The sequence below is a fragment of the Strongylocentrotus purpuratus genome, unplaced genomic scaffold, assembly GCF_000002235.5.
Source record: "Strongylocentrotus purpuratus isolate Spur 01 unplaced genomic scaffold, Spur_5.0 spur5_scaffold_20, whole genome shotgun sequence".
NCBI lineage: Eukaryota > Metazoa > Echinodermata > Echinoidea > Camarodonta > Strongylocentrotidae > Strongylocentrotus > Strongylocentrotus purpuratus.
The window spans coordinates 48024139-48048376 of record NW_022145606.1 but is presented as its reverse complement, the minus strand read 5'-3'; the positions used below and the strand labels follow the sequence as shown (position 1 = coordinate 48048376).

General features: G+C 38.1%; 2 protein-coding genes across 2 annotated transcripts; both read left to right on the top strand.

Moving 5' to 3' along the window:
• The first annotated feature begins 743 nt into the window (after positions 1-743).
• LOC578695 (retinol dehydrogenase 12) lies at positions 744-7743 on the top strand. Its single transcript, XM_030994015.1, has 9 exons — positions 744-830; positions 1675-1760; positions 2753-2838; positions 3175-3246; positions 3580-3721; positions 4785-5008; positions 5946-6102; positions 7121-7247; positions 7656-7743. The coding sequence occupies exons 2-9, from the start codon at positions 1676-1678 to the stop codon at positions 7741-7743; spliced, it is 981 nt and encodes a 326-aa protein (XP_030849875.1). The 5' UTR covers positions 744-830; position 1675.
• A 2826-nt stretch (positions 7744-10569) lies between these two features.
• Positions 10570-22769, top strand: LOC115927508 (retinol dehydrogenase 12-like). The gene is made up of 9 exons (XM_030993524.1): positions 10570-10785; positions 12820-12930; positions 14612-14697; positions 15140-15211; positions 15908-16049; positions 18868-19088; positions 19639-19795; positions 20825-20951; positions 22080-22769. The coding sequence occupies exons 2-9, from the start codon at positions 12846-12848 to the stop codon at positions 22171-22173; spliced, it is 984 nt and encodes a 327-aa protein (XP_030849384.1). The 5' UTR covers positions 10570-10785; positions 12820-12845; the 3' UTR covers positions 22174-22769.
• Positions 22770-24238: the final 1469 nt, after the last annotated feature.

The following is a 24238-nucleotide window of genomic DNA, read 5'->3' as shown; positions in this document are numbered from 1 at the left end:
ATTGCCCCCGGTTTCATTAAAGAACACGCAGCCCAATCTAACTCAACCCAAACGAAATTGTCCTGTCGGCAAATTCGAAGGTTAAAAGACAAAAAATGCAGAAAAAAGGTCGCCAAGCCTTTCGTGAAATCAACTTTAGTGAGATTTCGAAACCCTATATTCATGGTATTCCACAAAAGAAATCATGACGGTGATTACGTAATGCACCATTGTAATGTTTGCACATATCGTAATGGACAATGCTATGTTCTCCTTGATTGTTTTGCAAACTTTAAACTTCAATTTGGCAACTCTTTTTTCTTGCAATTATATTCACTGAGACGAGTAAAGGCTTGTTCAGACAATGGCGCAAAAAAGTCACTTCCCCCCTCGTTTTGTGTGTACGTGTAAATAAATGACAAATGCACGCAACAAAAGTCCTGCGCGTATTCACTGAGCTCTGTGTTATTAGATACATACATAATAGTGCATTACACTTTACATTCATCATTAAAAAAAAAATGCCGAAGTTTCGCAGCATGTCTGATTAGAAACTAAAAGATAATTGATCGCTTAGAGAGCAGGCGCCCTCTAAAAATAAATTACAAGAGAAAGGGAGAGAGATAGAGAGAGAGACAGACAGATTCAGAGACAGACAGAGAGAGAGAAAGAAAGAGAGAAAAATATGATAAAGCCCGATCAAGGTTCATATTGAACAAGCGAACAATATCTACAATCACCATGCAATTCGTTGATTTTATTATTGTGATTACTTCTCAACTTGAGCTTGGTTGAACAAACACAGGTACGTTGAAGCCCAAACTGCACAAGGCGTACGCTACAGTCCAAAGGTAGGTATATTAAATTACCCTTTCGTTTTTCATACACCTCAACGGTCTAATGTAAAGTGTATATTTAAAACGGTTTAGGCCAATTTTTTTTTTACAATATGACCGTAATTCGATCGTACTCTTATTTGAGGTGTAGTGAAAACAATTAGTTGATATGTTTGTGGGAGTGTGTATGGAGCAGAGGAGGATGTCTTGTCTGCGTTAGCTGAGTGTGCGTTGAGTATTTACCGTTACTTGTGCACTCTCCAGCTTACTTTGAATTAATCTATTCAAGATAGTTTTGAGAAGCATACATGCCTGTACTCTTAAGTCAGACTAACATTATAATAAACCCCTCTCATAAAAAGTTTGGAAACTCAAGTTAGATCGATTATATCTCTTTTGTCGTATGATAATTATCGCTTTGTTTAGTATCATTAAACAATACGTTTAACCCTCTTTAAAATGACGCCACATGTGTTATGACTTTGCAGCTATGGAATTAGCAACACATCAGAATAAGGGGCAGGGTCATAAGTGAAAAGTTGCAAAAGGCACTGGTAAGCACTGGTATCGCAATATGGAATTCACTACGCAAATGGGGTATCATTTTAAGGAGGAAAACATACACTCTCCAATGATACTAAACATATAGCGTCGATCAGTGTGCTCTCTATGTTCTCGTCCTCCCTAATATACCCCTGGGTGTCAACCCATATTGTGGATAAAATGATTTATCTCTTGATTGGTAGACGTGTTTTTTAAAAACCTCTTTTGTTTGTATTGCTTTTAAAGATTTCCCCGTGAAAATCATTTTAGGATACTGGTAATAGCTATCAGTCCATGTGTCCCCTTTTCCCCTCAGAATGGGGGCAAGCTTTGGTACACCGCCCCAGCTTCCCGATATTGAACTGAAAGGAAAGACGATTATAGTCACAGGTGCAAATACTGGTAAGTTAAATGCATTACTTAAAGATAAACTCCAGTACTGGTAAAAAAAAAAAAAAAAATTCTCACAGAATCAAACGAAACTTACACTGAATGTTCAAGATTACAAATAAATGACATGTGCCAAACAATTTTGGAAGAAAATGTATACTGGCTGAGTAATGAGCATAGAAAGACAAGGAAATCAAGGTAGTACTAGCCCCGACACCATGTGTGTTGTCCCATATATAGCTTTCTATATGTGAGTGCTTGTTACTTTACCAAGATTAGGTCAAATTTATTATGATTTTGAAGACTCCAGAACCTTGCAATGCACACCAATACTTACATGCTACATGATCAACTGTTTCTGATCCTTTCCACACCATTTCTTTCACAATGCAATCGCATTACCAGTACTAAAGTTTAGCTTTAAAATCACATTTTCGCATTACAGGTTGATGTTAAAACGTGTATACCATACAACGGATAAAAACCAAAAACGCTGAGAGTATACAAGGCATAGTAGTAGAATAAATAAGACGTGTATCGGGAGAAAAAAGGTTATACGCCTACCGGTATATGAAGCTTGTAATACTTACTTAAGTCGGGTTAACTGCCCGAGATGTGATGGCCTTCCACACATTCCTGTCCAGCATGGCTGCTTTTACCTCTGACAGTTCAAGTCCCGTATCCTTCTTGAGTAGGTCTGTATAGGTAAGAAAGTAATGTTTAATGAAATGGTACAGTATAAAACTCCAAAGTAATTTAACGGATGCAGAAGTTTGTAATGATACAATCATAAAAGAACTATATATAATCCACATAGTCTACGTAAATTATGATTTGTTTTCTTCCATCAAATGATATAAATCATTATTGTTGTACACTTAAGGACGGTATAAGCGGATTCTTCTTATGTTCACGCTATAGCGAAAACCGTGCTGTGATATATCTAAAACCCCCTAATTTTTTTCTGCTTCTTTCAATAATGAAATCATACTTCTCACCTATAGGAATTGGGTATGAGACAGCGAAGACTCTTGCCCAACTGGGGTCAAAGGTCATTCTAGCATGCCGTTCAGAAGAAAAAGCGAATCAGGTATACTTTAAAAATAATTACTTTGATAACTTTTGTTTAGAGACTTGTATTTTTTTACACTAATAGTGTGTGATTACTTAAAATCATTAATCATAATTTGCTTTTGATTACTGAATAAATGAATCGTTTCAGTCTGCACACATTGGTGAAACATATGAGTATATATAGCTTATAGTCCTGTATAAAGTATACACTATTACAAAGAACATAACTATAGAAAGTATACACCATTACAAAGAACATAACTTCCCTTTGGGATCTGTTTTTATGTTTTATGTGGATGTTAAAGTAATCATAAAAATGTCTTTCTTTTTAAAAATGTAATTTCTTTGGCAGGCTATACAACGAATGAAAGAGGAACACATCCAAGAAAGGTCCTCGGAGAAAGATGCCAAGATTATTATCAAGGTGAGAAATACTTTCTCTCATACCCCTCTGGTGGTATGGTTATTGTATTGACGATATATTTCGTAAACGATATTCAACAAAAGTGATTGTGTCACGAACAAAGTTCTAAAATATTTGTTTAAAACAAAATTGCACAAGTCGTAGAGAAATAATGAGGGAGGGCATACAATGAAACATTTATAGTTACAACATATTCATGCCATGATCTAGGCAAAACCAAAGAGTATCTCTTTGGCAAAACAACCAACAATTATAATATATTGCCTGAAATTGGAAACAAGTGAGAGCACTCGCAATAATGATAAAACTTATTTCCCAATTTTACTTATACAGGCTGATGAACTTGATGTAGAGTTCATGCCCCTTGACCTCGGGTCATTGGCAAGTACTGTGACCTTTGCTAAGGAGTACAAGGCCAAGGGATATTCTCTCCACGTGCTCCTATGCAACGCTGGAATGGCCTGGGGGCCGGATGGTATGTATCAAGATGTATTATTTCGTCTAGGGTTTAAATCCCAGCCCGACACAATCGTTGTTGTTGTTGTTGGGTTTAGTTTGTTGGCGCTATCCATCGATTTCGATGATTTCCGCCAGGCTAATTGGTGTGAGAGGGCGTCTTGCTCTCTCTTCTGCAGCTCTATACTTACGTTTGTGTGATTATGATACTTGCCCGGCCCGGCCTGTGTGAGATAAAGACTTGTCTTGACCTTTGTTATTGGCGTAGTGCAAGGCTATGGAGGATCTTTTGGCAAGACATTTGTCACTCTCCACTCAGGTATAAATGGGTACCTGGCTAGTGCTGGTGTGAAATTTCAGGGCCCTCATGAATAACAGGTTAGTGTGGTGATGAGGTTTCCCGGGCATGCCTTGGTAAACAAAATTATTATCATTTTTATTATCATCATTATTACAATTATTATGACTATTATCATAAGAATGAAATATGTTAGCCAATCAGAAGCACAAATGGTCCACAAACAAAGACCCGTTTTCAAAACCCGTTATTTTAATTGAGTCACAAGGCTTTCCTCAATATCAATGCGCGGCACAGCATAATTACGAGAGTAACCATCGATTACCGGACAAAGAAAGGGAGAGTCAAACATGGAGGGGCTTTCAGGTAGAGCCAAAGAGAGCAAGAGAGAGAGAGAGAGAGAGAGAGCTGTAGTTTGTTTATGTGTTGTGGGTGTGTACGATGGAGAAAGGAAGAGACAGAAAGGAATATTTCCTTTTGTTTAAATTATTTATTTTGTATAGTCAAGCAATCTTCATCATGTCATTGCTTACCGTATTGGTGTTGAAGGTAGGTCTTTGTATAATGCCCTCCATTATATTCATTCTTCCATAATCGCAGTGGAAAAATTGTATCAATGCCACTTGTTTGCGACAAACTATAGGTTTGAAACGATGATACTTAAATCAATCTAATAAATACAACCAAATTAAATCAAATCATATATGTTTATGAAAAAAGTAATGTTTATCATTATAATCATCCTCACTTCTAGATAAGTATTTTGTTTTGGTCATTAATATAGAACCAACCGCTGACGGATTCGAGATTCACTTCCAGGTCAACTATCTGTCACACTTCCTGTTGATCCTGCATTTACTTCCGGTGTTGAAGGCGACAGGTAACGATACACGGATCGTTTTAATATCGTCGTTGATGCATCGGTTCTCAAAATGGGACCCTCATGATATGCAGTGCTTCAACGAGAGAGATAAGATGACTGTTTATGGAACGACAAAATTATACCAGGTGAGTGTCACGCATATATAAATTGGCGCTCATTGGGAATTCGACACCATTCGGGTGTTAGCCTATAATAACAGGTGTTGTCGATCACCAGGATCGAAACAAATTCAGTTTTATATGACCAACAGGCCTTATGTAATGCTCGTTATTTTCCACTAATGGTCCCATGTGGAAAGATCATATATTACATTTCCCTCACCCGAAGACTCTCTGAGAAAGTATTTTATTATTATGGGACTACGGATATTCTGTGTGCAAGATTTCCACCAAGTCTGGTGTCAGTTTACTATGACCTACTGCGCATGGAAAGTGATGACCTTCTCCCTTTAAGTGTCATGACCTTCAGACAATTTTATTCAATAAGTTCAATGAAATATTCCGGGTTTTACTTCAAGGTCAAGTGCAAGGTCAACGAGAACTTACTACTAACTATAAACTAAATTTCCTATTAGGGTACATACAGTGTAGTAATAATAAACTTGTGATTTGCTGGTTAGGCGTCTTGTGTCATATTCGCCTGTGTTCTAAATCTCCCCTCGCCAGGTGTATGTATATCTATAACTTAACGATACGAGTACCTAACTCCTTAGACATGTGCATGCAAAATCGAAAGCGAGAGGGAAGTCTTGAGAGTCTTGAACATAATTTGTTCAGAGCCCTATCAAATTTCGTCAAATAAACGTGAATTTTTTAAAAGACGAGTTGATGTATGATCATGGATGCAAATATATGTATATATTAGTACATAGATTACAAAGATTGTCAAGAAATTAATGTCCAATACCCGGCAAATTGTATTACCTAAAGAAAATGTTTAGGACTTAATTGCCATTGTCGTGTGTGCACTTCAATTACCATATATAGGTGGCGCTCAAGTCTCTTACAATATTGCCTTTGGTTTAGTTTTCTGACCTTTTTTCAATTGTTTTTTTCTCCATAGATTATGCAGATGTTTTCTTTAGCGAGAAGATTGGCGGGGTCAAAGGTCAGCGTGTTTTCTGTTCATCCTGGGGTCGTTGCCACAGAGATCAACTCAAGGGAAGACCAGCCAGTCACACGAAGTACCAAGATCTTCCTGTGGGCGACCAAGTCATTAAGTATGCCACTCTTTAGATGAAGTTGAGTTCTGGTCATGCGATTGCATTGTGAAAGAAACGGTGTGGAATCGACCAGAAAAGATTTATCATCTAGCATATAAGAATGTGTGTGTATTGCAAGGTTCTGGAATCATCAAAATGATAAGAAATTGGCCAAGTCTTGATAAAGTTACAAACACTGTACACGAAAAGATGTATATGGGACTACACGAACACGTGGCGTAAAAAACCTACCCCCCCCCCCCGAGTTTTACGATGTACATGACATATTTAGAATATGAAGGCATTTGAAGAGCCATGCTTTTCAGAGAACATGTCTTATCTGATGTTCTTCCACACTTGCATAATACGAATGATAACGCTCACAAATTATTTTTTACCTCTTCTCAGAACTCAACCTTCTCTTTAAACAAAATTACAATTTACACTAATGGCCAAAACGTCGGTTCTTGATCATTCGATCTGGTGTTATGATGTGTTGTGCACAAGCGCCCCTGTCAGCCAGCCACAAGAAAAACCAAGATTTTCCTGACGGCAACTAAGTAATTCAGTATCCCACTCTTTATAGGGCCATTCAAATTTGGTAAATTACTATTTGCACTTCTGGAAAAATTCATACTGGAAAGAAAAAGAAAACAAAAATCGTCGATCTTTGATGATAAGCCAGTTCATAGTTGCAGTCTGAGCATGAGCAGATAAAGGTCATTGCAGAAAAAATTGTGAAGTACATGGAGACAAAATATAAATACTGGATACGTGCTCATGAAACGGATATTTAATAGTGGTAAATCGATCTTATTTTGGAACAAAATGTGATATCATTTAATATGAACATATAAACATGTTAAGCCGAGGATCTAAATTTCACGGGGTTTGATGCTTCTTTGGAGAGGGAAAATTAAATCGGTTTAGAGTCGTTTATTTCTTTCCCGTTATTCAGCAAATTATAGTGCTTACGTATCAAGTAAAACTGTCTGGTTATTTTGCAGAAATTTTTCTGTTACTTTATACACTATAGGAATGATGAGAAATCCCTTCGACGGTGCGTTGACGGGACTTCACGCCGCGGCCAATCCGGTGTATGATGGGAAGACAGCGCTGTATTTTGAGAGCTCGAAGCCACAGAGTCTCACCGCTTTACCAAGGTAAACCTTTTATTATATTGATTATGATTTTGAAATTTGACAGAAAACGATATTCTCCTATTGTTAACAAAAAGGTCTTTTCACAGCAATCCGCTTAACAATAGCCAAGTAGTGCAATATTCTAAAATATGCTAAACTATGCTGAAAATAATGTACCTATTTATTGTTGATTTTCCATTTATTGTTAATTTTCCGTGAAAAAGTTTCAATCGATGTGCGATTTTCGTGTTCATCCTGATCATGCATTCATTAACCAGTTTGAACTTCACAGACAGCTTTTCTCAGTTCAAAAACATTAGAATTACAACATCAAAACGAGGACTGTTTAAACCACTATCGCACTTAAATGTTTAATGCTTAACCCTTAAAACCTCGTCTTTAAAGTCTTCTTTTCATTTTTCCTTTTAGAGACGAGGCGAAACAGGAGATCTTATGGAATTATACTCTAGATTGTCTCAAGGAGTACGTCACAGAAGAGATGCTAAACGTAGTCTGATATTTGACAAGAATGCGTTTCATATAATTATTTACATTAAATTATATCATCCACACAAATTATATTATATATTTTTTTTTAAAGACGTCATAATGACATCGTCACTGCATGAATGCGACAAAATTATCTTGGAAAAAATAGTCTTTTAAAGATGTCATGATGACCTCGTAATTACGTCATCCGTACGACGTGTTTACCACTTTTCGACCAATTTACGACAGTCTTCTATCACGGTATTGTTAAAATTGTATTAATATGTTATGTATGCCTGGCTTTCTAAAGGTAAACGGGTAAGAAATACGAAGGAAATAAAGGATAACATAAAACCCCAAGTATACAGGGAGCGCACGGAACTAAAGCCGGACAGGATGAATTTTATGTTTCCATTCCAATACATTAGTCATCTGCACAAATAAATTAAGATTACAGTCATGACGGATTACAGGACGATATATTATGTTCATATGCGTTAAATAATAAGAGAGAAAGAGAGAGAGAGAGAGAGAGAGAGAAGGGGAGAGAGAGAGAGTTTGAGAGAGAGGGGGAGCGTGTGTGTGTGTGTGTGTGAGAGCGAGAGAGAGAGAGAGAGGGGGGGAGAGAAGGAGTTCGAGAGAGAGAGAGAGAGTGTGTGTTTGTGTTTGTGTGTGAGAGAGAGAGAGAGAGAGAGATAGAGATTGATACGGTCACGGTTGCTGATAAAACTATAGCTCCTTGGTGTTCTTGACACTGCACTTAATTTGCCTATCGACTTCGTTTCGGGTCACAGTATACTCCAAGATCACCTGCGGCAATAGTCTCATACCTTAGTCACACCGACAAGACCGACTCCGGACCGACAACAGACCGAACGAAATATATCATTACTTCGAAAGCCAAAAATCGGTCAGTCGGTTTGTAGTCGATTTGAAGTCCGTTTGGCGGTGTAACTGAGGTATTAACCGTGCTGCTCAGAGCAGTCAAAAGTTGTATAATATCCCAGTTCTAATCGAATAGGACGTTAAACGGAGCCCCCGTGTAGAGGAGAGTCACCACCTTTACAAAAATAACACGATAATATTTGTATAGGTGTAGGGGGATATCCTGGTGTAGTGGTCCACCTGCACACCCCCAATCAGTTATACCAGACGGAGAGACCCGAGGGTTTAAGTGTTTCAGTTCGGTTTTTTGCCTCCCAGGCACAGGTGACGCCAAATACTTGATAACAATAACATATAATATCCCAGTTATAATCATTTCTTTGTGTATATCAAGAAATAATAGGGAGTTGATAAAACTAGGATCATGTATTTTACAGTGTGCCCAATGTGTGTTGTTAAATCTAATATATCCGAATCCGAATGTGATTACGTAGACATAATATGCTCTAAAATCAGCATATGGCTAATTAGTAAAATGATACAAATATATCTCAAGAATATTAAATGGGATTTATGTGTTTCTGTCACTATGGTATACTTGTATTATGCACACACACTGCATGTCAGTTTGCTTTAATAGTTGGGAAAGGAAGAACATGCAACCCCTTCCTAAAAAACACAAAACAACAACAACAAATGTATAAAAGAAAAAAGAAAAGAAACAAGAAATACAGCAGCAAACAAAATAGACCCACAAGATAATGGCTAGTCTAATGAAATGAAGTGCATTTAAAATTATCTAGGTCAATGTCAAATCAAGGGCTGGTTAAAACCTAACTGAAAACATGGACAAGATCGACACTACTTGTATATTTAAAGGCATCGTTTAGCAATGTTAAATCTGAGATGCATGACCCCATATCATTGTCTGTGATATGGTGTAAAATTAAAGCCTTAAAAAAAATCGCTTAAAATAATCATGAAATGCCTCAAAAAGTAAAACAATATTTGAGTGACCGATTTTACCAAACCCATTTTCCCCAAAGACTGTAGTGTTATGAATACCGTTAGGAAAATGCAAAATGAAATTTCGATTTTCAATCATTATTATCTTGATAATCAGACAGGCGATCGGCTTGAATAAGTCATGGGATTTCTGACTGAACTAAAGGTTTATAGTTATGATTTCAGCATGAGCTAAATCCAGGATTTTGTTTCAGCAAAGTTACCGAGTCACTTTAAAATCACGAGTGATCCTCGAAAGTTCAAGTTGATAACAAGCACAGGTTATGTTTACAAACCACGGATATTTAATATTTACTTTATAAATATATTGCCTTGACAAAGAAACCATAATAACCTGGACTTTGGACCGTGGTCGGAAATACGTTCAGGGGGGTGTTTCACAAAACTTGTCATCAGTGACAATTGCCAGTTTTCGTTATAAGCTACTGAAATCCTTGCTTCTGATTGGTTATCAGCAGATTTGTTACTGAATTTTGTCATTTGTCATTGAAAGGATGCTTTGTGAAACGGGGCCCACGTGTTCTGAAAGAGATACAATATCGTACAATACAATCATAGGGACTAGCTCCTTTTCACATGCATTCGAAACTAAAGTTCGAAAATTCTAGCTGTTTTGATAGCAATTTATTAAAGGGACAACAAAATTATTATATTCATGAAACTCTTCAGAAAAGGAAAAGGATGAGAATTTAATTTACTCCCACGTTATAGGTTGTATTCACACATACATGTATACTGCTGTATCCAATTGGAACGTTATATATATCAATACTACTAATATTTTTATTAGAAGTAGTAGTAGTAGCAATAGTAGTAGTAGAAGTAGTAGTAGTAATGATTGTAGTAGTAGAAGCAGTCGACGTCGAAGTTGTAGTCGTAGTCGTAGTAGTAGTAGTAGTTGAAGTGGTAGTAGTAGTAGTAGTAGTATTTGTAGTAGTAGTAGTAGGAGTAGGGGTAGTGGTAGTAGAAGTAGTAAAAGTAGGCCTAATAGTAATAGTAGTTATAGCAGCAGCAGGACAGAGCTTATTTGTCAAGGGTCCATTGTGCAAACCGACCTTTAAACCAATTTCATGTAGGCCGTCTCCGTACAACGAAACATAATGCTAGTCAATATTAAATTGGCTGGTTGTGTGCTTACAACAACAACGAAATGATCGGGGTATGTATTGTCATTGTGCATTCATTTTTCGAGTTTGTAAATGATTCATTGAAATCATAATCTTTGGAAACAGCGATGAAAAATGACTCTCCGTTTGCTTGTTTGAAGTAGGATGAATGTTATGCAGTTTGAAACAGAGACAACGCGCAACGCACGGTGTTTTTCATTTATGTACAGACTTGCGTTATGAAAATAAAAATCAGTCTTTCATTTAATCATGATTGTATATCCGATAATGTATTGTTTCTAATTTTGTGCAAAGAACCATGATGCTGATTATAGCGTAGTGCTAAACAAGCCACCCAATAAAAACTCAACAACAACAACAACTACTACGACTACACTTCAACTACTGCTAGAACTGCTACTACAACTACTCTTTAACTACTACTGCAACTACTACTACAACTACTTTCACATCTACTGCTACAACAACTACTACTACTACTACTACTACTACTACTACTACTGCTGCTGCTACTACTACTACTACTACTGCACTACTACTACAACTACTACTACAACTGCTACTACTACTACTACTACTACTACTACTACTACTACTACTACTACAACTACTACTACTACTACTGATGCTGCTACTACTACTACTACTACTACTACTACTACTACTACTACTACTACTGCTGCTGCTACTACTACTACTACTGCACTACTACTACAACTACTACTACAACTGCTACTACTACTACTACTACTACAACAACTACTACTACTACTACTGATGCTGCTACTACTACTACTACTACTACTACAACTACTACTACAACTGCTAAAACAACTACTACTACAACAACTACTACTACTGCTGCTGTTACTACTACAACTACTATACTACTACTACTACTACTACTACTACTACTACTACTACTTCTACTACTGCACAACTACTACAACTACTACTACAACTGCTACTACAACTACTACTACAACAACTACTACTACTACTACTGATGCTGCTACTACTACTACTACTACTACAACTACTACTACAACTACTAATACAACTACTACTGCACTACTGCTGTTACTACTACTACTACTATACTACTACTACTACTACTACTACTACTACTACTACTTCTACTACTGCTGCTGCTGCTGCTACTATTACTACTACTACTACTACTACTACTACTACTACTACTACTACTACTACTTCTGCTACTCCTACTTCTACTAATTGAGAGTTTCAAATCTCTATGGGCAACTCTGTATGTGTTTGTAGTGATACAAAAATGCAGGCAGACTTCACGCTCACAATATATGGTCTCAGCTTTGGTGTTAAATGTTTGAATAGGCGTTATATTTGTGCAGCCCTGCGAATTGAACTGTATCGAGTTCATGCGCGGAATTCCTCAGTCATGTATAGCCATGTAATATTACCTGATATTTTGCCGAGTCCTCATGTTTTAAACTACGAACTCAACTATCTAGGTCAGGCGTAAAAGAGATTCTGCACTATAGTTCTACCATAGGCCATGTACTATATAGCTGCTTTTTGAAACAACCAGATCGATCCATGCAGGATTGTCAGAAAGAAGGGGGGGGGGGGATTGAGGGTGTCCTTCGATTTAGGAAATCCTATTCGCCTTTTCTGAATCTTCTAATTCATTTTCCCCTTTTCCGTTTTAAGACTATGTATTAGGGGCGAGTTGTTTTGACCCTTCCTGGATCCTTATGAGCCTTTATTGTCAGTAGTATTATTAAAAAAATACACACACACATATATATATATATATATATATATATATATATATATATATATATATATATATATATTAGGGGTCTTTTTGCGACCTCAGGTTCTTGAATTCATACTTTACTTGTGCAGCGCCAACATACATTTATAATCTTTGTTTTTTGTTGGGAGGGAAGCTCATTTTTTTACTCTTTTTGTTGGGGAGGAAAGAGGTACATTAGCCCCAAGTAAGCGCCCCTCCAGAACCGTTACTGTGTTACCCAATGAGATAGAATGACATACTGAAGTTTTGCATTGACTTTTCTTTCCAGGAATGCTGACTCTAACCTAACCCAACATGGGTTCCAGTCTGAGCTCCCAGCCAGAACTCCCCGAGGTGGATCTGAAAGGGAAAGTTATCATTGTGACAGGGGCTAATGCAGGTTTGATTACTCATCTTTAGCCATATTTCTTCTTTCTTGCTATTTAATGTTTTGATGATCGCATCTATCAACAACAACAAATCAAGGGCATTCCAATATCTTTTGTCATGTTCCATCGGGTCAAGCTCGCTATCCATAAGGACCGCTATTCATAAGGACCTTTATAACGCGCGACAAAATGAATAGCGATCCTTTACGAACAGCAGCCCTTATAAATAGCGAGCAAACCATATACAATTTACGTCGAATTCTTAAAGACCGCCGTTCATAAGGACCGCTGTCCATACGCGCAACTAAATGAATAGCGGTTTTTTATAAAATAATCGCGGTCCTTGTAATAATAATAATAATAATAATAATAATAATAATAATGTAACTTATATCGCGCCAAATCCACTCTGTGGAGTGCTCAAGGCGCGTGTAAACTGGAAAAACGATCAAGACTTGAAAAGGAATGTTTTGAGATGAGTTTTGAAAGAATCAGAAGATAAACATTTGTTTGCCAATCAAACAGAGGATTGTTTTTAAGATTCTTTTATTTGTATACAAATTTTTTCATGATCAGGCACCAGAGTATTTTAGTGACTGTCTTGAGTTGTATCAACCTGTACGTACAAACCTTCGCTCCAATGCAGACCCATTTCGACTGACATTTCATGTGGCTCGTAGTAAGGCAGGAGATCGCACATTCACTGTTGCAGCAGCTAAGGAGTGGAATAAACTTCCCTCCAGTATCAAAGCTGCTGCATCAGTGGATGTTTTTAAGAAACTCCTTAAAACCTATTTATTTCCTACTTGATTCGCTATTTTTTTGTTTTTGTTCAATGTTATGTTATGTTATGATTTGTGGTTATTATTGTAAGCGCTGTGATATAGTGTACTATGAATAGCGTAGCTAAATGCCTAATAATAATAATAATAATAATAATTGATGTCTTCAGGAAGGCCATTCCATAATTTAGGACTAGAGTATGCAAATGATCTTTCCCCCCACGTTTTGGTAATTTTGGGGGTCACAAGAAAATAATAGCGAGCAGATCCCTAAATATCATGTTCGGATTGCGTAACTCCCTTTTTTTAATGTTCGCAAATTTCATTGGGTGACGTATTAGGCCATTTATATTGCCTTGGGTATTTTCTCGAAATGACATGCTATATCGCAATTGTAATATAATGTAAATATTTGTAGTGTCGTTACTGTTATATTAATTTCCCCAATGGTATTTCTAACCATCTTCAATTCGAAATACCTAGATAATATTATAAACCAACATCATGTTATGGTTTCGGTCACTTATCTAAAGATGTTTAGAGAAAACTCCAATTTATCTTCTGTCATGTGTAACGGCAGTGTATTTTATTTTACCGACATCGCTATGAGTGCTTCTTACAATCTTTCGATCCAACCCGAACGGTTTATTGATATAGCGCATTTTCATTGCAGTTACAAAATGTTTCACACATTTTTCCACAAGTCATGTTTTGATCGCTTAAACAATATCATCACTTAGAAAAAAATTCAAAACAATCCAATGTCCTTTATGACCAAAATGGGACTTCACGTGTTTCCTTAATTGGTCAACAGATGAAGCAGTCTCCACGATAGTAGGTAGTCGGTTCCTGAACTTGGCTGCAACCGATGGAAAATACATTTCTCCAATTGCTTTTATTCTTTGTTCAGGAATTGGTTATGAGACAGCGAAATCCCTGGCTCAAATGGGAGCTAAGGTGATACTGGCCTGCAGATCGGAGACAAAAGCTCTTGGGGTAAGTATATTATGGGGGTCCGTCCAGAAAGTTTGGGCAACGTTTGTGACATACCAGAAGTAAGACAAATTATGTTTCCTATCAACTGTAACAACTTTTGCTCAAATTGAGTTTAGCATAACAAGCATAGCCAACTATCTTCATAAGGATCAAGCTTTATGGTTATCCAATATTATGAAACCAAAGTTCATGTAATGTTATATGAATATGGTGTCCATGTAACGCTGGTAAAAAGAGAAATGTGTATTAAGCAAAGATTTTGAAGAAAAGCAACTGAAGCAGGACGGATTCTGGCAGGGCACTATTATATGGATCAATGACATAAAGATCTTCAACGGATTATTTCATCTTCTATATGTAGTAGAAGATCTCATAAAAACAAGCTCTTATTGTCAAATATGCGATTCTTTTATTAGCCCCGTAGTTGTTGTTTCTCATGTAGGCCATCGATCGGATGAAACAAGAACATAATGAGGAGCAGGAAGTGAAAGGAAGGTCAAAGGTCAAAAGTCAGGTATGCGTATCATCAGGATGGATGAAATTTTCTACACAAACAAATAACACAATCAATGCAATTATTATTTAATAAAAGATATCTTTATAGGTATTTCATGTTGATGAAAATTATTAAATAGTTTTTTGATCCATTCCGTTTTGTTATGGCGACCCCCCCCCCCCCCCACAAGCCCCGTGCTTTTAGGGAATTTCCCCTCATTCCTATATGTCGACTATATTAGTTCATGATATGTTTATTTTGATTTTATGATGGAAATAAACGATTATTTGATTTAAGAATAAAATATTGATGCAATATTGAGCCTTACGAGAATTAACACTTTTGTTTAAACCGTACGTTTGATAACCATGTTTAACTAGTTTGTTAGCAGTTTTTGTGACTTTAATTCTACTCCATTCCTATTTTTATACACTTTCATATGTGTTAGCTAGTCTCCCCCCCCCCCCACAAAACACGTTCCTTTTCAGAAAGGAAAGGAAGGCATCTTTAAATACAAAATTAGTTTCAGTTTTCTTGACTAAATATCCCCATGACTCGTGTTATGTCATTTACGACAGAATGTCACAATTTGTCCATTCATATCTACGATTTTTTGGGTAAATATTCACATTTTCAGACAAAACTTACAATACTTGCAGATAACATGTTGTTCTTCAAAATTAATCTCGTTCAACTTTATATTACACCGATCAGGTCGAAGAACTTGACCTTGTATACATGAACCTTGACCTCGGGTCACTAGCGAGTACAACGAACTTTGCAGAGTCATTCAAAGTCAGAGGAACACCCTTGCATGCTCTCATATGTAATGCTGGCATGGCCTACGGACCTGATGGTAAGGTATATTTATTCGTACTACACTACTAGTTTTCCTAACATCATGATAACGATAAATTATGCAATTTCTCTGCTTAACCTTTTCATAGTAAATTTATCAAAAGCCTCAGACAAGGTCTATTCGGGAGCATCGTGGCTATCTTTTTTTCTTTTTGTTGCTTTAATATGACTCATGAAGAATGAATCATTTTGAGGTGTTTCTTCAATGCTCAGCATAATTGTAAAGAGTTCCACAAATAATTTTTCGGTGGCTTTGGTGTGTCCCCTATAAAATGGTCGAACATAATAATATTATGTCATAATACGTAATGCGAATATGACTTCTATTAGCAATACGACAGGGTGTTTTTTTTTTCTCAAATGTAATCTTGATATAATAAGAGGTTCGTCGGGGGTTAATTGGGAGTCAAACTGGTGCGTTTATTAGGTCTTTCCATTCTAGCCAAAAATTTGGTCAATAAACGCACCCTATGTATGGATGCGCGACAGCTCAGTTGGTAGAGCAGTGGTTTCGTAATCGGCCCGGTAATGCCTAGGTCACATATAAACCGGGCCCCGTACGATTTTCCCTACCCGGCGGCTTGCCGTAGATTTAGAGACCGTACGGGAACCGTCCGATTTTCATTTCTACGGCATGTGTGGTCACATATTATGCGGCGCCCGGGAGGTGCCCGGAGAAAATTGGTCGAGTGAAATGCAAGGCGCCCGTAAGGGTGCCGGCAGGGTGCCGACCGGTAACCTTACGGGCTCCGTCCGATGAGCAGGTGTACCGATGGCTCCCGGAAGGTGCCCTGCCGGGGCCCGGCCGGGGTCCTCAAGGCGCCAGGCCGGGTGCCGTGCGGTGCACTGAACTACAGAGTGAGTCAGAAGAAATGTCCCACTTTTTAAAAGTTGTATTGTCTGAAGTATGAATATTTAATCATGGGTTTCATGATATATCTTTATAGAGTTATCCTCCCAGTACATTTAGGTACCATTTTCATTTGAATCCCTGCATGCATCACTGAATATCAGACACTGCCAGATCTCACTTGCGCCAAGTTACTTGGTGAGGAATAAAACAATGCATTGGACAAAGACAGTCAGACACGTGCACACACCAACACGCACACACACAACACACACAACACACACGGTGACAATTATTTCATAATTGCCCCTTTTCTGATTGAGCATTGATTTTTATCAAGATCGCTGAATGTTTAAGTCGCATAACCCTAAAGTAAAAATCTTTCCCTTTTAAACACATTCACTACCACGATCATGTCATCATTGTCATCATCTTAATCTTCATCATCATCATCATCACCATCATCACCATCTAGCACAACATCCGCCAATACGCACCAAGAGGACAGCGGCCACTCAACTTTTCGTACGATAAGAAGAATTCCCGACAAAAAGTAACAGTTTTGGTAGGCCTTGTCGGGAATGGAATGCTCATTTGTGGACGTGTGCCTGTGCATGTTCGTATATATATATATATATATATATGTATGTGTGTGTGTGTGTGGGGGGGGGGGGTGCGTGTATTTGTGTGTTTTTGTCTGTCTGGCTGATTGGATAATTGAACAAAATGGCTGTCTTTGTTCAAAACATTATTTTGTTCCTCACCTAGCAACTTGGCACAAGTGAGATCTGTCAGTCTTGTAAATATTGTCTGATGTTCAGTCATGCATGCAGAAATTCAAATGAAAATGGTACCTAAATGTACTGGGAGGATAACTCTATCAAGACATATATCATAAAACTCATCATTAAATATTCATACTTCAAACAATACAACTTTTAAAAAGTGGGACATTTTTTCTGACTCACTCTGTATGTGTCCTCTGGTATCCGTACCTCCTGTATTTAAATCTGCGTTGTACATTTCGAGATGCCGCCGTGAGGGACCCGCACGGGCAATATTCATTTTAAATGGCCCCCGGACGGCAGACGCCTGTTGTTGTGCATATCACCCGGGGCTCTTGAGGGGCCCGTGAGGGCGCCGTAGGGTACACGTACGGAACCCTTGAGCACTGCAAGGCGCCCGTAAATATTTTTTATTAAAATTGAAGAAAAAATTCGTAAGGGGCCCGTCCGGGCACTGTCCGGAGCCCGCACGGGACCCGTAAGGTGCCTCATGGGCCCTTTACGGGTTTTCTACGGGCTAACGGTCAGTTAAAAACGCCGGGAGAATTGGGAGCAGCCAACTCAGCACCACGGGGCCCGTACGGCTTAGAAAACTGTCCCGGCGCCCGTAGGAACTTGTCGGCAGCCGGCCGGACACCGGCCGAAAATTCCCAAAATGTCTGTTTTTACTCGCCGTACGGGCCCCGGAGTGTATATGTGAAAGCCCCATAATCCGGTGACCCGGGTTCGAAACCAAGTCGATGCGCTAGTGCCCTTTGGTAAGGCATTAATCCTCATTACCAGGTCCCTCGAATTGGACCAAAAGCCGTCGGTCCTCTGGTTGCTTACTAACAAGCATTTATGCTTTCTTATCAGTCAGATAAAATATCCACCACTAAAATTTGTGTATACGCAATTACACCGTTATTTACAACTACAGTATCAAAGATTCCCTAACATTTGGATATACCAACCGACCTGCACTTTTTCTATATAACAATTTCTTTATCTTGTTTTCATTTGAAAATAACCGAGCGTGGATGGGCTCGAGATTCACTTCCTGGTCAATTATCACTCCCACTTCCCGTTGATTCTGCAATTACTTCCGGTGCACCGTATAAATGATTACCTAACATGTTGATACACCGACCTACACTGTTTATATGTAACGAGTTCTTTATCTTTTTTTTTCCTTTGAAAAGAACCGAGCGTGGATGGACTCGAGATTCACTTCCAGGTCAATTACCTGTCCCACTTCCTGTTGATTCTGCAATTACTTCCGGTGTTGAAGAGCTCTGGACCTAATAGTCGCGTCGTTCTCGTCGCCTCTCTGGCGTATCGATTCGCAAGATGGAATGAAGAGGATATACAGGGAACAAATGAGAACAAAACTACCATTTACTCAAATACAAAGTTGTATCAGGTTAGCGTTTTTTGTTATAAATATTTGTATACAATTAAGGTACAAAGATACAAGGACTGAACTATATCGAAAATTCTTTTTCCTTGCAACAATCGTGACAATTAATGGTTCAAAAGCTCATATCGTACTTCGCTTCCATGGCATATCAAGTTGCAAGATTGAATTGAGGGAATATACATGGGACCAATTCTGAGAACAAAACTACAATCTATTCTATGCATGTATAATTAAAAAACAACTGTATCAGGTTAGTGATAAGGATGCGCGGAGTAGATCACGATGATGACGACACAAATTATGATGATCACGCTGATGGAGATGTTGTCGTTATTTGTTATGATGATGGTGATTTTGATGGTAATGGTCTCTCAAGGGATGTACGTATTGTGGTCACAAATCTACAGAATTTACATTGTTTGAAAATTCATTATTGAAGGATTTATTTTTAAATCTAACGATCGTAATGGTGAGAGCAATCAGTGGCATGAATGGCCTGCCATAGTTAAGTCCAACTTAAAGTCGATCTTAGTCTTTGTGAAACACTCCCCAGATCATGCAGATGCTCGCTTTGGAGAGACGCCTGGAAGGATCTGGAATTGGGATATTTTCCGTGCACCCAGGTATCGTGGAGACAGAGCTTGTAAAGAGAGAGGGACAGCGAATTCCAATGATGACCAGCTTCTTTGCCAGACTGGGCATGTCTACACGTAAGTTTGGTTGTCCAATAGACCAGTTCACATGTCTCAAATAACTTCGAATATCCACAGATCTTCAAAATATGAAGAGTTCCCACTTTGTACAGTTTGAAAAAACACTCCTACAGCGATGGAGGTGGTACATAAAATAGCCTTTGTTTCCCCCTTTTCAAAGAATACTCCCACCTGTGTATCATGGGGGCAGTGCTTGTGCATAAATGAATAATGACTACATAACTTTCATGAGCACGTATCCAGTATTTCGTCTCCGTGTATTTCACAATTTGGTCTGCAATGACCTTTATCTGCTCATGCTCAGACTGCAACTATGAACTGGCTTAATTTTCAAGTGATAGCTCATTTGTGTTGCCTGATAAAGTATATGCATGTGTATAAGTCTAATGAGGCGTTGCAAGAAAGTTGCGATTGATTGCAAGTTGCAAAATTTGCAACTGATATTTGCAATCGATTGCAACTCAACTTTCTGGTAACGCCCCACCAGCCTCCTAAATTTCCTAGGATTTCGTTAGGATTAAAGTTTTAATAATTAAATTCATTTAACTAGATCTAGCTTTTACCCCCCCCCCCCTCTCTCTCTCTCTCTATCTCTTTCTTACTAATGGGGCGTTGCAAGATAAATATGAATATAGATGTGGGTATATATTTGAATATAATGTATTATTATGAGTGTAAGTATATGCGGCATCCATTGCTCCGAATTAAATTGTCTGTTTAACGTTCTTTCATCCACATACAAAAATCATACAATACAAAATGGTTCACAAAAAGTAATGTTACACAAGCCACGAGCAAGCATAGTTCGATTTGAGAGTTTAGCAGTACAATTTGTCGAAAAAAACCTCAATGTAATACAATTTTCCGTCGCACTTAATGATAGTAATTCTGTTGCAGTTCCACTTAAGATACCCGGTATGTGCGGAGAATACAGTATGCATACACTTTACAAAATAAAGAAGAAGATAAAGCATTGGCAGAATTACCACTTCCAAATTTCGATGTACTGTAATTTCTTCCCGCCAGATTTCTTACGTAATCCTTTTAAGGGTGCACTGACTACCCTTCACGCTGTCGCCAACCCGATATACGATGGCAAGACTGCCCTCTACTTCGAAAACTCGAAACCACATAGTCTGACGTCACTACCGCGGTAAGGAACCCCGTTGACATGTAGCGAGTATTCAGAAATTAAAGGGCAATCGACCTTTGTAATGAGATCATTTGTATCGATGTATCAAGTAGGAGAAATGTAATGGCGAAAGTCTTTACCCAATCGGACCAATAATAAGAGAGTTATGAATTAAAACTAATAATATTATGAGATCACTAACTCTACGCGAATGAAATAGAAATGTTTTTTGACTTAAATGAATCAATATCAATTATGTGCGTGGAATAATATAAACCAAGACATTTAAAAAGAGGTTTCCATGCGTAATGAACAGGGCCCCATTTCACAAAACTTGTCATCAGTGACAAATGGAAGTTTTTTTTTATTGGCTACTGAAATCCTTGCTTCTGATTGGTTATCAGCATATTTATCACTGTTGTATGTCATTTGTCATTGAAAAGAGCTATGTGAAACGGGTCCCAGGTGTTGTGGTCTAATTATTGATAATGGCACCGGACTGTAGAGAACAAGGTACAAGGTCCAATCCCTGCCCATCAATAAGGCCCTTTGTCCAGACATTCATCTAGATTTTCCACTCTTCGCCCGGGTGTATAAATGGGTACCTGACATGCTTGAGCCCTAGTTACCTTTGCGGCTCCTTAATATAACCAGGATAATAATGTCCAAGCGCCATGCACCTCACTGGTTGACGGATATGAGCGCTATATAAGAGGCCAGTGATATTTTCATTTTCATTATTATTAAAGGCATCGTTAACAATGTTAAATCTGAGATGCATGGTCCTACGTACGTGTTATCTGTGTCTATGATTATGGTGTGGTATTGAAGCCCTAAAGAAATTGCGATTCAAATTGATCATGAAGTGCCTCAAAAAAGCAAAAAAAGTTGAGTGACCTGTTTTACCATACTCATTTTCCCCAATAGACCCAATAGGAAAACGAAAAAAGAAATTTTGATTTTCAATCATAAATATCTTGATAATCAGACAGGCGATCGGCTTGTAAAAGTCATGGGATTCCTGACTGGCCTAAATGTTTATAATTATGATAGCAGCATGAGCTAAATCCAGGATTTTGTTTCAGAATCTGTTACCGAATCACTTTAATAAAATGGTTCTCTATTAAATGGTTTGTCCTTCTCCACCAGTGACCGCTGGAAGCAGGAGCATCTATGGAAATATTCTGTGGAGTGTTTGAGGAACTACATCACAGAGGATATGTTGGATATTTTCACTTCGTGAGATGCAGATCATGGACTTCTTTTCCATCTTCATCAACATGAACAATGTGGACACCATGAGGATGTAGGCTGTGTCTCGTTGGACGAACTGATCAGAGGCATTACGTGCGTCCGCACAGTGGAGGGGCACTGATATCTTGGGGGCACCGGTCGGTCATGCTCAGCAAATTAAACGGGAATTTTAAATGCCACTAATTAGTAAGGTCTTATCAATTTGTTTCCTCTCCATTTTCCTTTTCTCTCTTCTCTTTTATATATGTTTATCTTTTCCTCTGTGCTTTACATATACATAATTATATTTGCCTTCCGATTAGGGGAGATACATGCCCCCATGTGCCCCGTTGCAGCTACGCCACTGGTACTTATTAAAGGGGAGCTTGTCTAACATTGTTGGTGACATTCGTTCAGCCACTCAACTACAAACACTCTAGCGATGTAAACTGTATTTTTCTACTGCTCCCTATGTACAGTTGTTGTTGGATGTATTTTGGGTGTTCAGTCAAAGTTGACTTCTTCCATTGATTCCAATTTAAAGAGAAGGTTGAGTTCTGGGAAGAGGTGAAAAATAATTTGTGAGCATTACTCATTCTTATTATGCAAGTATGGAAGAACATCAGTTAAGACATGTTCCCTGAAAAGCATGGCTCTTCAAATGCCTTCATATTCTAAATATGCATGTAACATCGTAAAAATCGGGGGGGGGGCAGGCTTTTTACGCCACGTGTTCGTGTAGTCCCATATACATCTTTCTGTGCAAGTGTTTGTAACTTTACCAAGACTTGGCCGAATTTCTTATCATTTTGATGATTCCAGAACCTTGCAATACACACAAATTCTTATATGCTAGATGATCAACCTTTTCTGGTCGGTTCCACACCGTTTCTTTCACAATGCAATCGCATGACCAGAACTCAACTTCATCTTTAATAACCTCTACCGGTGCCATTTATTTATCATTAGTCAAAGAGTGTACTTTCAGCTTAAATAACCTGAGAAATCATCATTTGCTGTGCCTTTGCCAAAATATTTGTAAAAAAAAACTTTTTTAAATTCGTCTTTTTGTAAAACATGAAATGCATTACAAGGATACAACTCTAATGTATGGACAAGTAAATGTACATTTGATTGACACGTTTTGATATGTCTTATTTGCTAATCACAATTTAAGTCCTTCGTGGAAAAGTAACAATGTTTGTTTTTTTAAATACAAATTATGTAACAGAACAGTCAAATCCTGTTGTATTTGTTTGTGTGTGTACACGAATGATTTTCCGAACGTTACAAAGATAACGCGGGAAATGAGTTAGTTTTAGTTCATTGGTTTTATTACTTGTAAAATGTTGAAGGGACAGGTGCTATTATTTGTACCCTGCGATTCTATTCAACGCGATATGTATGTAACATTAGAAAATATCACGTCTTAAAAAATTCATTTCAATTTTCAATTCGTTTTATTAAACCATTTAAAAAAAATCGTGCCGGCCGATATTTCACTCAGTGGTAGAGGGGGAAGGGGGAGGGGGGGGGGGGGGTGAGGGGTAGAGAGCACTATTTTTTTGTTTGGCCCTCGAAAATTTGAAAAATCATCCCCCCCCCCCCACATTAATCGCCAGGGGGTCCCATCGACAGCTAGCTGGCAATCGACAGCTAGCTGGCAATCGACAGCGTAGCCTGGCGGCGGTAGTGGGTAGCCCCAAAGCCATGTCCATTTAAAAACTGCATTCAAGAGCCTCTTATTGCTAGGTTTACAACGTTGTTTTACATTTGCAATTATAATTTCCTAGTTTTATTCACTCTCTACAGTCCCGTACTATCCCTTTTTCAGTCTGTAAACAACTTTGCAACACGAAAACAATGATGAACAGGGTTTTACTTCTCGTATAAATTTATTAGAAACGCCCTATGTCATTTTGCACGAAGTGATACAAAGGGCCTTTCAAATTTAAGTCTATTGAAAGCATTCCCCCACCTAGCCTGTATGACCGAGCACAATCATTTAGTGCTCAACAATAAAAATCCACAGTCTTGGCTAAAGAGGTCCATTATTTGTTTGTTTATTTAGTTAT

What these genes read in the sequence shown, in the direction of transcription:
- LOC115927508 (XM_030993524.1), top strand. Translation starts at nt 12,846, where the DNA reads ATGGGTTCCAGTCTGAGCTCCCAGCCAGAACTCCCCGAGGTGGATCTG. An exon ending in TGTGACAGGGGCTAATGCAG is followed by an intron (nt 12,931 to 14,611) that starts GTTTGATTACTC and finishes TTCTTTGTTCAG; the next exon opens with GAATTGGTTATGAGACAGCG. An exon ending in CGGAGACAAAAGCTCTTGGG is followed by an intron (nt 14,698 to 15,139) that starts GTAAGTATATTA and finishes TTTCTCATGTAG; the next exon opens with GCCATCGATCGGATGAAACA.
- LOC578695 (XM_030994015.1), top strand. Translation starts at nt 1,676, where the DNA reads ATGGGGGCAAGCTTTGGTACACCGCCCCAGCTTCCCGATATTGAACTG. An exon ending in CAGAAGAAAAAGCGAATCAG is followed by an intron (nt 2,839 to 3,174) that starts GTATACTTTAAA and finishes TTTCTTTGGCAG; the next exon opens with GCTATACAACGAATGAAAGA. An exon ending in GAACGACAAAATTATACCAG is followed by an intron (nt 5,009 to 5,945) that starts GTGAGTGTCACG and finishes TTTTCTCCATAG; the next exon opens with ATTATGCAGATGTTTTCTTT.